Raw genomic sequence first — 16,241 nt, 5'->3', positions numbered from 1 at the left:
CGGTCCACGTACTGTGTAGTAAACAGCTCGTCTTCATAGACGCGTATGCTAACTTCCAGCTCTAATTCTTCGTGTGCTATGGAACGAAACTATTTGACCAATGTAGCAAAAGATGCAGAAAAAATCTACAAGATTTTTGATACCCAACAAGTTGCAGTTCATAGCGATTAAGACATATGATAGCCTTTTTGAGTTTCTCGTAGACTTAGCACAGGAGTCTGTGTGGGGAACACGTTACCCTTGAGCGTGGATTCTATGCTAAGTCTATGAGAAAACGAAAATAGCTGTAATCTGTTTGGATTGGCGCATATTCTCACTTATTTGGTATCAAAAATCGCGTTATTTTTTGCTGCGTCTTCTGGTATATTGGTTGAATGGTCCTATTCCAGAGTACACGAGAAATGAGCGTTGGAAGTTTGCATAATTTTCAGTCAGTTATTTTTACTGTGTTTACAAGCAACTGCAAACCTGGGAGGTTGCCCGCGTTGCACGAACCGGGCATGGTTATCATATTAGATTGTGTTCGCAAGCACAAAAATGCTTACGATATACGGTACGATATACGATAGGCTCTTGCACGTCATCATGGCGTACCCTTATCGGACCGTTTGACGATAGGATTGACGATAGAAAGCATAGCTATCGTCAAGCTTACCGTTAAGTCTTGCGAAATAGCAACCGCTCTTGGTGGCGATTGCATCGATTGGAACGACTACAGGTGCCAAATCACGAAACTTTTGAGGTGTCAGAATAAGTTCGAATGGTTTTGATTAACGAACGGAGTGAATCAGAAGAAAGACAAGGTTAAAATAAGTTTTTTGATACCAAGTGAGGGCAGTTTGTCCAAAAACCAACGGTTTTGCAACCATTTGAATTTACCATGCAAAGCTTACGGCGTCGTTGGAGTACTAAGCGCGAACTTTTTACTCGAACTCCGTAGACGCCTGCTTTTAACTTCAAATGTTCATAACAACGCTCATCAGTGCTCAAATCTAGCAGCTTTGGTGTGAAAAAAAATTTATAATTTTAGTTTTCATCGGGTTCACAGCTAAAAGCAGTTTAGCACATCAAAAGTGCCAGCTGCCACTGCCAAAACTGATTCACTTCGGAGGCAACATTTGACCGTATAACGTTTATCGTTTGTCGGCTGTGATGAGAGCGAACACTAAATTACCGACGATATGATTACGGTACGGTGTTCCATCGTATCGTACACCGGACCGTCTATCGTCGGTGTATGGCGAACACAATCTATTAGATTGTGTTCGATTAATTCTCGCTGGTTTTTTTGTCTATCACGCATACTTAGCGTGTCCTCGTACGCAAAAAAGGAGGCGTTGTACAACTGAAAATTGCAGTAAATTTAATGTTAACAGAGGCTGCGTTGTTTTGGAGCTTAAGTTTAACATTGATCGGGAAGGCACGTGTATCCCGGCACGTAGCGATTAGAGTCAGGGTGGAGCGTCAATCCCTTCTTGAACAGGTCCTGGAAATTTGGTTTTCCACGGCATTCCCAACAATGGTGACCTCGCTCATCGTTGATACCGGTACGGTAATGATTGTAGTCACCACTGCACTTGCTGAAACCGTCTAGTGCTTGATAAAAATATAATGGGAGAACGGGATCAAGGTTGTCCCAGAAAGCAGAAGGGACATCGCCCACTTGGATTTCCCCGCTGCGCACCGTGTAATTCTGAAAACCGTATTCCCATCTCCATTCTTGACAGCCTGTTTTCTGGATACATTTACCGAGGTCGACCAGCACAGCCAGACTAGGCCAACAGCAGTAGTTTTCGATGTCCATTATTCCTTGGCAGTATGGCCTGCCTGCAAGGTATGACAGCGAGCGTGATACGAGTGCCTACCCGGGACCAATTAAACGCTTTACCTGACTTGTGCGATTTGGGGGGTACTGTTGTGGTAGCAACAGTAGCACAAGTAGGAGTAACAGTACTGGCCGTTGTGATTGTGGCAGCCGTTATGGCGGTGGTTATGGCAGCGGTAGTGGTGTCTGCCGTCAAAGTCAAACCATCTGGCTGTATAACGATGGCATATTTTTGGCACAGATCGGAAACATTTTGGTTTTTCAAAGGATGGTTATGGGACATGCAATCCAGCTTATCCGGCCAGTCCCGTCGCGCATCACCTCCATTTGCGCATTGGCAAACACGGCACTATTTATATGTAGTACGAAACATTATTATACCAGAATTATGAATGTGAAAAGGATAATGTTATAATTAATTAAATAATCAATGAGTTACCGTAACATACAGTCTGTCATACTACAGCACAGCAAGCAAGCATCGCTGTAGCAAAATAATGTTTTGCTGACAGGGTTAGTAGTTAAGGTGGAATAATGTACTCTCTCGTCATGATTCTTTCCTAGGTTTTAACACTTCTTGTGACAATGAAAGTTACTTCTCCATCTTTAATATTAGTATAAAAGCTACAAAAGCAAAATAAATCACGCCAGCGAATCCTTACCGTGAAAGTTTTCTGGTAAACTATTGCTGATGCCGCGATATCGGCTTCGGTGAAGACCCGCAAGTCACCCCGGGTTTCTACCACTTTTGGCTCCGATTGGCCACAGTCGCCATGGCCAAGCAAAGCCCCGACCAAACGGATGTTATCGCTGCCGAAGCGGAGTGACGAAGCGTTAACCATGCACTAAAACATAGTATGCCGATTAGCCTAAATTCTAGAAGTCGATGCAGCATTAAGGAAAGGGACAAAGCTGTTATTGAATATGAATATTCAGTGAAATTCATATTCAGTGAAATTAAACATCAAATAAAATTCCACAGTCTCAACATATTGTATCGTTTTGCGTTACAGTAAAATGATTTGAATATCCGTATGCAGCCTTTATCAAAAATTTATAAATGAATTTCAAAACCCTAAATACGATTAAACATATTCGTAACCCTGTGTCCTTTACAGTTTGAAACTGTGAAAAAAATGCAGTGAACCCGTTCTGCCCAGAATTATCCGATGTTATAGTTCTTAAACATTTGACCTTTACGGAAAATGAAAACAAAAATCCCAAACTAGCCCGAGTTTTGATGCACGCGAAAGTCCTTAAAATTCTGTAAAAGGTCAACCAAACCACCACCCCATTCTCCATAGTCTAGAAGTACTGCATCTTACACGCGCAAAAGTTTTTTGGGGCAGCGTAACGTATACGGTCATTCGACAGTAGAGTGACTGCGAAAATTTTGGTGGACGTAAATAAACTTTATGGCTTCTGCCTCACAGCGCATCGACTGCCCTAAATGCTTTTTAAACGAACTTTATAATTACAAAATTATGAGGAAGGACTTTGGCCTTAACGCGATTACCAGAACTTGTTGAACGTATAGTGTATATATCATGGTCTGCTGCCTTTTTACTGCCAATACAGTGTGACTTTCCTACCTCATAACTGTAAACGGTGGATTCCCGGCATGCTTCTGCATGGATTATGGAGAATAACAATACAAGCCAGATAAATACCATTTTTCTCACTAAAGAGGTTTATTTAAGACAAACGCGATAGCTAACGCTGATTGCGCTGCAAAATCTGTTATTTATATTAGCCTGATAAGTGTCTGAGCTGTCCGAATATTATTCGACTACATGGAAGAACATCAGCAGGCAGTTTCAAGCTTGAAGACTTCTTGGGTCTCAAGTGGTAGGCGAGCTCAGTGTCGCCACCAAAGAGGAATTATGCGTGCGCAGCATAAACGAGGAACAAGGTTCCAGTAAAGCACCACTTAGCTTTTAAGAAAGTTTTACATGATTTTGTGGAACACTCCAAATAGATTTCGCCGTGATTTTAAAATTCTTCAGATTCTCCTACCCAAAGTCTCGATATTGCAATAGAAGTAATGCCAAATATGTACAGTATATTATATGAGCAAACACATAATACTGGTCATAATAAGCCGAACCACAGGGCAGTATGTTTACCGTATGTACGTATTTTCCTATGAAAACATTCGCTGAGACAGCTAACTATACATGGAGAACAATTCCAAAAACATTTCTACAGTTTTTAGCAGATGGCGCGCAGGAGGCGCAGGAGGCGCAGAAGATGATCCAGCGTGCGTTCAACGCGTTGACGAGTCAGGTAAGCTCTGCTAAACAGTATAAAAGCTGCTCGTGCTTGCTTTCGAGTTCAAGTCTTATGCGCGAGTATATCGTAAGAGCATGAACTGGACTGACTGAGCGCCCTGTCTTACGCAGTGAAAGCTTGTAACCGTGACTGTACTGATCGGCCTTACTGTTAGTCAATGTTAAGGATGTCCGAAGCCGTTCGTGCTGCAGGTGAGCTGCGCTGTACAGATGTCGCGAAGGGAGATTCTTGTTCATGCTAGATAACGGGACCGTCCACCTTATCGTCAGAAATGGTGCAGTTTGTCGTTGGTGTCTTGCTTTGTATAGTTGAAGTTACTGCCGCAGTCAATGGCAGCCTGCCTTGTTGTCCTAATTAGGTGTGGCCGAAGTTGGAAGATCGCCTTGCCGGCGAAGGTTGATACAGCCGTTGCTGGAGGCTTATCTTGCCGGCTGAAGTGGGTGCAGCCGAAGATGGAGGAACCGCCTTGCTGCTCGTAGGAGGTACAGGCGTAGTTGGGTGCCTTCTTTGCCAACGAAACAGCGCAGTTTACCATCGGAGGCAGGCGCCGCCGGTGCTATGGGGCCTGTCTGCCGTCCTTGAAATGTGCAGCCGTCACTGCAGCTCCATCTTGACGTCAGAGGTAGACGCAGCCTCAGTAAAGAATCAGCTCTGGCGCCCAAGGAAGGTGCAGGCGTTCCTTAGTGGCATACCTTGCCACCAAGTGGCATTAAGAGAAGGTGCAGCCGTAGTTGAAATACTACCATACCGTCCGCGGAGCTGTCGGCGTGTCGCTAAGGTCTACCTTTGCCGTCGGAGGTAGGTGCGGCCGTAGTTAGAGGCCGGTCTTGACGTGTAGCCGTAGTTGGTGGGCCGCCTTGCCGCCCGAAAGGTGGAGCAATGGCCATTGGGGGCTTCTCTAGCCGTGCCAGGAAGGTGCAGCCGTAGTAGAAGGCCTACAGTGCCATCAAATGTAGGGAGCCGCCGTTGTTAGGGGACCTGCTTGCCGTCCGATGAAGGCGCCCCCATTCATAGCGAGCCCCCTTTTTTCCTCGAAGGAGAGCGCGACCGTTGGGGCCTGTCTGCCATCCGAGAAATTGCGACCGTCGTTGCTGCGCCTGCTTACCGTCAGAAGAGAGCGGCAAAGATGCAAGGGGCCTCTTTGCCGTTCGAGGTAGGTGCGCCGTTGTTGGTGTGCCTGCTTGCCGTCGGAGGATAGCACCGCCGTTGCCAAGTGGCCTATCTGCCGTTCGATGAAGGCGCCGCTGTCGTTCGTGGTTCTTTTTGCCGTCAGACCAGAGCGACGCCGTGACTTTTGGGGTCCTGCCGCCCGAAGGAGGTGCAGTCGTCGCTGGTCGTCTGCTGCTGTCGAAGGTCACAGTCGTTCCTGGTGGGCCGTCTTGGTGCGATGCGGTTCGAGGACGGTGCGGCCGTGACCCGTCTCTGGTGGCCAGCCTGCCGTCGGAGGAGGGCGCCGCCGTTGCGAGAGGGCATGTCTGCCGTCCGAGGAAGGTGCGGCCGTTGATGCTGTGCCTGCTTGCCGTCGGAGGAGGGCGCCGCCGTTGCGAGGGGGCCTGTCTGCCATCCGAGGAAGGTCCGGCCGCTGATGCTGTGCCTGCTTGCCGTCGGAGGAGGGCGCCGCCGTTGCGAGGGGGCCTGTCTGCCATCCGAGGAAGGTCCGGCCGCTGACGCTGTGCCTGCTTGCCGTCGGAGGAGGGCGCCGCCGTTGCAAGGGGGCCTGTCTGCCATCCGAGGAAGGTCCGGCCGCTGATGCTGTGCCTGCTTGCCGTCGGAGGAGGTCGCCGCCGTTGCGAGGGGGCCTGTCTGCCATCCGAGGAAGGTCCGGCCGCTGATGCTGTGCCTGCTTGCCGTCGGAGGAGTGCGCCGCCGTTGCGAGGGGGCCTGTCTGCCATCCAAGGAAGGTCCGGCCGCTGACGCTGTGCCTGCTTGCCGTCGGAGGAGGGCGCCGCCGTTGCGAGGGGGCCTGTCTGCCATCCGAGGAAGGTCCGGCCGCTGATGCTGTGCCTGCTTGCCGTCAGAGGAGGGCGCCGCCGTTGCGAGGGGGCCTGTCTGCCATCCGAGGAAGGTCCGGCCGCTGATGCTGTGCCTGCTTGCCGTCGAAGGTGCGCGCCAGCCATTTATAGGGTACCTAACTGCCGTCCGCGGGAGGTGTATCTCTCGCTTGCTGACGGAGGTGTGCGCCGCCGAGGGTAAGGGCCTATCAGCCGTCCGAGGAAGGGGCGGCTGCAACTGGAGGCCTATGTTGCCGTCAGAGGAAGGTGCAGCTCTCGCCAGTGGCCTAACTTCCCGTCGGAAATGAGCGCCGCCGTTGGTAGGGGCATTTCGCTGTCCGAGGTACAGCTGTCATAGTTGTAGCCTGTAGGCCTGCTTTGCCTGCCGTCCAGTGAAGGCTCCCGTCAGCAGAAGTGGTGCAGCTTTCCTTGGTGGCCTGTCTTCTCGTTAGGCGCAGCCACTGCAGCTTATGGACCGATCTCGCCATTGGACGTGGTCACTGCTGTGAGTTAAGAAGATTGTGGTGCTTGCATAATTGTTGACGGATGTAACTTTTTCGCTGAGCAATGGTTGATCTTGTCCGCTGTTCCCTTCGCACCGATGATTCTCTGTAGGGCTGCTAGTGCGAGCTGCTGGCTTCGCTCTTCGGATATAGTCGGATTTAGATGACGCATAAGGAGCTAGTCTGAAATTCGTGTGAGGATATAGCCAGTTCTGATGGTAACAGAACCTAGATATCGATAGACGGCAGCATCTGAGCTGAGCCATCGCACAGATAGTAGCTAGACGACAGCTATCGCAGATGCGCGAAAACCCGTGTGCGTAGCAGCGCAATATTCCGAAATCCAAGATGCAGATAAAGGAAGACGAAGATCTCGGTTCTCAAAATCACTCGCGCGCACACGAACAAGAAATGCAAAACCCGACGCGGGCACAGAAACAGTGCCGAGAGCAAAGCAGGCGCGTGAGTGCCGGCGGCCGCTTTGATCTAAGCGGCCACAGCGACTCGCAGCGCCACCAACACAGGTAGCTGCCTACACACGGCGGAAAGGGGAAAAGCGGGAGACACATCCTCCAGCTAACATTAACATCAATTAACGTTGTTAATTGTCATTTTTATGGCTCCATCCTTTGAGATTTTTTAACAACCGGCCACGTCTACCTTTTAAACTGTTTATTGTAAGCCATTGGTCACCCTGATTGTTTAGCAGTACTTACTTGCGTTAGCAATGCTCTGTTTCTCTTCCGATTCTCTCATAGAGCTGTACAGCCGACTATGGCAGCAAAACTGATTCACAAGAAGATGTAAAATCAACTGTGATTTGCATTCCATCACCATTTAAAATGCCACATAAGCTACCGGTTGGTTAGATTATTGTACATAATACATACTGCAACGGCAACTTCTAAGCTGCCACTAGTGGAGTGGGTTACACACCCGTACCATCATAAAACGAGGTTTGATGGTTCGTCGGTGACCGTCGGTGATGTTACGAGTTAGCGAATTACCCGAAAATCAATTATGCAATTGCGAACATGTTAACCGATACCGGCGCGATTGTCAAAGTGCACAAACATTTTTAATCAGCTGAAAAGTCATTGGGGAAGAGCAAGGGCAAGGGCAAGAGCAAGAATGATTTCAGAACATTCAGACAATCTCGGAAGTCTAGAAAATCCATGTTGAACTGATCATTTCGTACAAGTACACATCCAGATGTTTCCGGTTGAACTAGCACCAATGAGATGGACATCTTCACTACAGATCTCATTTGTACGGCTACAATACTCACAATAGCGTAAGGGACATTATTTTGAGAAATCGTGACGAGAAATCTGCGGGCTGTGCTTGAAACAACATACACAGCAGTGCTCAAGGAAGTATGCGCGCCGGGTAATATACAAATAGAATATTCGGTGAATGTCATAACATCTATTTTATCAGCTGCTATCGGCACCAAGAAAATTGAAGAAATGCAAGGTTTAATTAAATGTGTGACACTATAGCCACTCCATACACCCCTGTTTTTATAGTCACCCTTTTTCCACACCCCGTTACAACGTCACTCTTTTTTAAGTAATTAATTTCCTTAAAGAGGACAGACAGTCAGTATTTTATAGGCGCCTTTTTGGCGGTTAATACATGCGCAATGTAGCTGTTCGATACTGTAGTCGAAATGCGTAATTTAGTGCGCGTACGAAAGTTCTAAGCATTAACGCCACGGTTGTGGGTCACAACTACCCGCTCATTCAGGAAAGATTGGAAGAAGATTCCAGAAAATCGACGGATAGCTGTAAGCTCAGTGGAGAAAAAACAATGGATCAATAACTATCAGTCCGGATGTCGCTACAGGTATAACAACCGTACAACTTCGAATGGGAAGTGAAACGGGCAAGGTATTGCTGTTGAGTGTTGATGATATTGCAACATTCGTATCAAAGCGGAAATAACGCACCGAGGTTGCAGAGCTGAGGTTGAAATACTGGACCACGTACAGTACTCAACGAAATTCATATCAAAGATCCAAACGTTTTAGTTGATATTGTCATTCTGCCTGCTGGAAAGGTCGTAAATAAGATCAGTTTATGAACTTCTATCGCATCGGTGAAATATATAATTTATATATACCTACGAGTAAAAATAGATGCATAAAAATGGGCAATGAGAAGAGTGCCTATAATAACCCAAAACTGGGTGGTCTTATTCAGCTGATTGTAAAAAAGGGTGCCTGTATTTAACGGGGTGTGGATACGGGTGGCTATATAAAACGGGGGTGAAAAGGGGTCGCAATAGTGATTTCGTAACCAAAAACTGACCCAGTGAGGAATCTCATGACCGTGGCTGCTTTAAGAACCTGACAAAGGTAATTCCCGACAACCAATCTTTTCACTAGCACGCATACAACATAGATACTTTCTATTCTGATCAGTCATCATTCACATCCGCCTTGGTGCAAAACTCTTACATTTTTGTTAGTTTTATGAAAACAGTTACAACAAATTTGCAACTGGCCACGTGTCAATCCTGAGGAAAGCATACAACATAATCCGCGGAGGAGTTCGTTTTGGAAATGGACGGAAAGCGGCGGTGTTTAACGGTTGTCTGGCGCCGACAGAAAATGTGCCGGCAACCCACGGCCACTAACCCGACCAGACAGCATCCCAAAATAAAGGAGGCAATGACAATGACGGTAATGGACCCGTTGCCTATCTCCGTCGCGGCGGAGCCTGCTGCTATGGGGGGTATTGTGGATGTTGTTACCCGGGACACTGAGCTGTTATACTCGTCGATGCGTCCGATGGCTATAGAACACGAGTGGTTATTCGTTATTTCACCGACTAGTCTCTTTAACGACTCGTACTGTACGAGGATGCACGCAGTCAAATCGACAGTACTGTAAATGTTTTCAGTCAGACCAACCGACAACCACGCGCACCAGGCAAATTATTTTTTCACATAACAGTCACCCGTGAAAGGGAGGTATCGTTTGCACTGTATGCGGGGAACAGGTGACAGCCATCCGTGGTTGGTTGGCAGTCGCTTGCACTGTATGCACGGTTGTCGGTTGGTCTCGCTGAAAAACTGTACTGTCGGTTTGACTGCGTGCATCCTCGTACAGTGTTCATGTATTAGGCCCTCTTGATGCATGCCTTAAAGTGCTCTGTAACACGTTTGTTTTCAGCTTATAGTGTTTGTAGCTGCGTATAAAGTTACAGCTTAGGACAAAAAAGACGCATAACCCCACACCCAGATATCCGTACGCACGTGGCAAGTGCACTTGTACGACAACCGGATATTTTAGCTGAGCCGTACAGCGCACTGCGCTGCATGCGTTCGGACTGCTGTGGGTGGGATTATGCGTCTTTTTTGTCCTAAGCTGTATGGATGTTCTGCATCTTAAAGAAACGCAGGGAGCTCGTTTAACTTAAAAAGTACCTTTAAATTCGATTCTGTTGGCTAGTTTATCTAAACTGAAATCGCACTTTAGCTTGCAGAGCACTTTACGGAGCGAAGCAAGAGGGCCTCAACACCAAATTAATGCACATTTCTTCCTGCAGATGGTAATGCTAACTACCGCTAAGCGGATACGTTCTGTGGGGTTCGCCGTTTCACATACTGATTTCGAAAATTTAAACTGGGATGAAAAGTGACCTAAATGTTTATACCATTGCAAATACCGGTAACCACCGTCTTACAAGCTGGCTGTAAAAAATCATCGGGTATTCGGTACCTTTCTCCAAATATGGTATAACCGTGACTCGATACGGCATTGTCGGCAATGAAGAGTGTCACAGTGTTTAGTAAACAACCCAGTTTACGACTGCCAAATAAAAATTTCGACCAATTCCGTAACAGATGAAAAGACAAACAAAAGCAGCCATAACCGAGCAAAAGATGGTAAGAATTCAAAGCTCACTGAGCACTCATAGTCGTGGGTTGCTGGTAAAACGAAGTAAGACAGGTAGAGTCGGCACCGTATGGCAACCACCATTTTGCCGTCGCTTTGTATCTTTATCAAATTCTGTTTGTCTTCGAACAAACGATGATTGTGTCGGTACCGCTGGATTGGTGTTTGAAGTGCAGGAACAATGAGTGCGGTCTAAGCGCGCTGCTTTTTATCTGTAACGTTAACGTCTAGCGCTTATCGAAGTATACATAGTCACGACGAAACAGAATCTTTTAGCCGCCAATTGTACTAGTATGAAGAAAGTTGATTCTACTCACGCTGCCACGATAAATATTGGGGATAAGTCGGATCAGCCAAAACGACGTTTTTATCCCGTGATGGAAACGCATTAGTAACATGAGCCCACGGGAATTAGCGAACCAGAGTTCGTTAGTTCGCACAATCATACATAAAATTTGTAATATTTATTCATTACCAGCCACAATACTGTAGTATTAGTGCTGTATCGTATATTAACCGAATTATAAGGAAGTGAGTTATCGCTTATCAATGACCAGTAAGTTGCCTGCTCCGCATAAGCAAACTTTATCTGAAATGCCGAGTCAAGCGGTACGGCGACAACATACAAACAATATTGTACATAATGTGTGTTTATTGGTAAACCAGTAAACTAGGAACTGGTGTAAAATTACCACCTAAAATCAATTCCAGCCGAGACGATCTCCACCGCCGCATCACTGTTATTCCCGAAATCAATGCGCACCGTCAGACTGGGTCCCCACAAGACTTGCGGTTGGTCCTTGACTTCCACCCGGATGCAGTCGTAGTTGGCCGCTTGGTGGCTGAGACAGGCGCTGGTCACACAGCGTTCTCCGTCGTAGACACTTAAGCCGGTGACGGTGGCTCCGCCGCGTGACCGGTAACGCAGCAGCACCGACATAAAACGCAGGCGTCTATCATCGATGATCACGGGCGCCGGCACCGGAAGGTGGACAACACCGGTCCGACTGCCACTGCCCAGACGCAGCACCGCTGATGTCTCCGTGTACGTAGTGTTCCAGTTGTTGGAATGCCGGATGGCGTTGCCGTGCATCCAGGCTGCATATTTCAGGGTCATTGCTAGTGTAATCTGCGCGCTGCCTGCAGAGCAACTTTATATTAATATGTTTTCTGGAATGGGGATATTTTTTGCTACATGATAAAAAAACATGTAATAGATTGTTAAAAGTTGATGTACGTGTGTCATGTGAATGAAGAAGTTTAGTACAAGTGTATTGTCTACAGTCTGTATTTCTTAGGCGTAAAATAAAGAAACGTCGTTATTACTCTGCGCAAGCGGCTTTCATGAAGCACATTACGGCTATGGCTAGCGTGTTAGGATTAAGTAGCTGATGTATCTGTACCTGGTTAAGAATAGTTTTTGTTACAACGAAGGAAAAATCATTTTGTCCTACCTTGTTCCCTAAAACACTTTGCTTGGACGCTTATTTGACCCACTGAGAAGAACTTTTGAAAAAATATCCAATGGGGGGGCTTCGACATCGACGCTCGGCATGTGGAAGGATCCACGGGACGTGCAGTGCCCGCAAAAACGAGATTGCGGCATAAAATGCAATTAAGAGTACTTAATATTACAATCTAATAGTATGTGTACTCGGTACTCATTGCCGATTCGCCGACATCAACTGCAGAGCGCGTACGGACTCTGAATACACTCCACCCGCTTTTGTAATACTGTTTGGTTTCTAATCTCTTTTGTTTACTATCTGCGTTTATTCTGCACTTTCGGTTTTCCACCGAAGGCTAGAGTAAATTTGCTTAGCGCACGCGAGTGTGATAAGCTGTGCGGTGGTAAAACAGTTTCAAACCGAAGGCAGAAATGGCAGCTAAACAAGGTACTTTCACCGAGCGCGCTAGACACTGGCACAACGGTACTGAATTTTCAGAAGTAAGAAAGTGTTACGCGGCACACTCGCGACGATAGAACTAAAGCTCTTGTGTCTCGCACCATCTGAATTGCAGCACCTCATTTCGTTCAGTGAAAACTAAGTTTTCGAACTCGACCGGTGGAACATCCCTGTCTATAGTTCAACAAACCCATTACCACACACAACATTAATTACTTTTGAACACCGGTATCGAGGAAGGCCAACTTGAATGATCCCTTTCAAATAAGAGTAATTAATTTTTCAATAGTCCAAAGACCGCCTCGCCATTCATACTGGAAAAAATTAGGATTTTATCCGAACAAATTTTTTTTATTCTAAACGCGGCGGTTGAAACAAGAGCGGTGCACCGCGACTGACCGGCATTCACCACAAAAACATAAAAAGGCTACGAATATCAGTAGTGCGAGTTTTCTAGTGCAGTACAAGCATGCATAATACACGCATAATGCCATGCCGGCATTGTTTAGCCTTACAACGGCAGTAAAACTTAGGTACGAAGTACTGTGAACAACTGCTCCTTGCAATTAATACATACCACTGCAGACTGCTCGCAATCAGACTTTGCCCATCTTTTGGTTGGGCTGAAAATTTCCCCATCTTTTCCAGCCCATCCCATTTTTTTAGATGAAATGGGGATGGGATGAAGACAAGCAGCGGATGGGCTGAGATGGGCTGATAATGTTGGAAGATGGGATGGGATCAAGAAAAACGATTTTTAAATAAATTTCTAAAATTTTCATGATTTTCTTAGCTAAAAACTCATGGAAATTCATCTTTTCAGTCGAAAAAATAAAAAATGTCCGCGCTCGGCGCGGATTTTGAGCTGTTTGCTGTTTAAGATTCTAAATTCGCCTGGAATTTCTGCGCTACGGGTTGATTTTTACGCGTTAATTTTTTCACTTTGCTTAATCTTTAACAATTTACAGTACTGAAAATTTTTTTAAAAATGGGCCGAAAATGGGGCCTCAAAGCTGGACAGGGCTGGTGAACTAGGGTGGTTGGAGATGGGCTGGGAGTTGCGCACGACAGATGGGGATGGGAAAAGTCGAAGATGGGCAAAGTCTGCTCGCAATAGAGATGGCAACGGCTCAGCCGAAGCCGTTTGAGCCGCGGCTAAGCCGGCTTCGGCTGAGCCGGCTCGACCCAAAATTGAAGCCGTAGCCGATGCTAGCCGAGCCGATTGAGCCGGCTCGGAGTCTCAGCCAGCCGCGAGCCAGCCGTAAGCCGATGTCGGCTAACGGCTTGCGCATTGTGTGCGAAAATGTGTTGGAAAGTTTAATTTTAGCTCTTTTGACCCGTTCAAAGCCGATTTAGAGACTTGAAAAATCGATGATCTTATAAAAAAATTCTGAATTTTTGTTTCGGAGACCACTTTTTCCAATAAAAACTGATCAAAAACAGTTTTTGCTTAAAAGAGAACAGGAAAAAGTGCTTTTCAGTGAAAAAGTACTTGTGTTTTCCCGCGCTAAAAAACTATCGGCTAAGCCGGCTCGGAGCCGGCTTAGCCGGCTCGCGCTCAGAGCCGAGCCGAGAGCCGGCTCAGGTAGGTGAGCTGATACTTTCGAGCCGGCTCGCTATTTTAGCCAGCCGCAGCCAGCCGATAAGCCATTAAGCCAGCCGTTGCCATCTCTAGCTCGCAATAATACTTACAGAAACATTATGTCATACATTAGCTCTGTACGTACGTGTACACTGTCAGAATAGAATAAATCGTATCAGCATAGAATGTGTAAAGATAAAACAGATATGGCTGCGTTTTCCACAAACCTAAGAAATAAAATCCGGACTCTATCAAACTCACAGAGCAATTACACTAAGACTCGCTAGGCTGGAACCACAATAAATAAGGGTTTTCTGAAAGAGAGTTACAGAAGCGCGGAACACTTCCGGTCTTTTTACTACAGCAGCAGTCACAAGAATTTCTGACAGTTCAGTTGCTGTACCTTATAACTGCTGCTGTTCCCCTTCGCTGCGTTGTGTGCTGCGCTTCCAGGTAAAAAACCAATAGAACCCCGACTGCCGTAAAACGACTATAATATCTTTTCAGGGAAGCTGGAGATACTACTGTCACCAAGCACCGCAACTCAGTATTTCTCCCGAAACAACAGCTGAACCGGCACAATTCGTCTTTCCCACGGGCAATCTGCCCAAAACGGAGTGTTTAACGTATCTTGCTCTACCTACAAAGAAGACAATTCGCTGCGGTCCGGTTCAACTGCTGGAAGAAAGTAACGAGAACTCGATTTTCGCCGTCAGCGTCCAGCTGCTGGCCCGAACCTCTGAAGGCGCGGTGTTCGTTGGCAAACAGCACACTCTTTGTTCAAGCAACCCAGAACATTAAGATAGTCAGTCCTGACCGCGCTGTGACCTTGGAAGTAGCAGAGTTGGCGGATGAGGTAGATCCTTTCCACTATGACGTAATGGAACCGGTGCGGCATTAGGTGATCGAGTTGTCGATAGAGCAATGCATCACCAAGATCACCACCGCTGAACTCTACGATGCCAGGCAGTTGCCGAATCTAGTGACATTGCGCATGGAAGACTGCTTCAGTATGGTGATCATGAAGCGTGACTTTGAACGCATCCCGCAAGTATGGTGGTCAATTTCTGCATGGTCAACATCGAAACGCTGGAGCCATATACCCTCCCGATCTGGTCCATCTGAATAGTCTGGTGCTGGAGGAGGGAATTATTTATGAATTGTCCAGATTCAAGAGATTTGCGACTCCAGAGAGCCGGAAATTAATGGTCACACTGACGGAAGCGGACATCGAGGAAGTGCGCCGCATCCACTGCGACTGCTCGTACGCCTGGTTCCACAACTTTCTGAAACGCAAACAATATCTGACGGCCAGAAAAAAAGGAGGCCAGTGTGGGGAGCTATCAAACGCCAGTTCTTAATACGATGGAATTGTTTCCATCTGTGCTGCATATGGACTGTGCCCGTAACTCAACGTACGAGAGTGCGCACGTGGGTCCCCTCTTTTCGCATAACACATTGTGCTGTGCACAAGGCTAGGGTAGTTCCGTGTTATGGCGTCAGTAGTTGTTCTCTGATTGAAGTTAAACGTTTGAATTTGAAAGCTATCGGAAGAGTTGTACTTTCGTTTCTGGAGTCTATTCGATCTGGAATGAGTTCTTTTGCTGCTGATAATAATTTACGCAGTTCCACGACAGTTTTTCGATTCATCAACGGGCCACAATTTAGTCTTTTGCAGAGATGCGAAACTGTGGGCAGAAGCTTAAAGTTTTTTTACAGTTCTGGTTTTTTATGTTTTTTTTAACAACTGTTTCGTTGTGATTAACCCAATAAAAACATGTTTTATTCACGCTGCCTTGTTTTGCTTAACATTTTCCATACAATTTTATTAGTATATTTCTAACGGAAACAGTTTATATCTAACAAGTTTTACAAATTGTCCTCCGTTGAGAGTAAAGTTTGAAGAAGAAATATTATTACCGTAGAACTATGGGGCAGCAAGAGGAAAACATTCGTGCGCATTAGTCTGTACGAAGTAGAAGTCCAAACCGACTTTATACCGTAGTATATGCATCTCCCAGGCGAGCAAAAATTGAGCGAGTCTGAGTACTGTGTTGTACGAAGCTGTAGACATTCTTGAACAGCACGAAAGCAGCTAGAAAAGAAACGTTAAGCTATGCGGTGCTACGAGTAATATTATAAGAACTGGTTGCATCGCCCACGGCACACATTAACCGTCAGTGTCCAAAGATCTGTAAACTGGAAATACTATCGCCAGTTCACACGCTAAAGAATAA

The 16,241-nt window shown here is 46.5% G+C and overlaps 1 protein-coding gene across 1 annotated transcript; it reads right to left on the bottom strand.

Annotated features, from left to right (window-relative positions):
* Window positions 1-10,978: 10,978 nt before the first annotated feature.
* On the bottom strand, window positions 10,979-12,198 carry LOC129598872 (uncharacterized). Its single transcript, XM_055496958.1, has 2 exons — window positions 11,970-12,198; window positions 10,979-11,655 (listed from the first exon to the last, which is right to left on the bottom strand). Exons 1-2 carry the CDS (start codon window positions 12,055-12,057, stop codon window positions 11,204-11,206), a joined length of 540 nt encoding a protein of 179 aa, XP_055352933.1. The 5' UTR covers window positions 12,058-12,198; the 3' UTR covers window positions 10,979-11,203.
* Between the last annotated feature and the right edge of the window lie 4,043 nt (window positions 12,199-16,241).

The sequence above is a fragment of the Paramacrobiotus metropolitanus genome, unplaced genomic scaffold (genome assembly GCF_019649055.1).
Source record: "Paramacrobiotus metropolitanus isolate TYO unplaced genomic scaffold, Prichtersi_v1.0 Parri_scaffold0000131, whole genome shotgun sequence".
NCBI lineage: Eukaryota > Metazoa > Tardigrada > Eutardigrada > Parachela > Macrobiotidae > Paramacrobiotus > Paramacrobiotus metropolitanus.
This window is presented reverse-complemented; position numbering and strand designations above follow the sequence as displayed.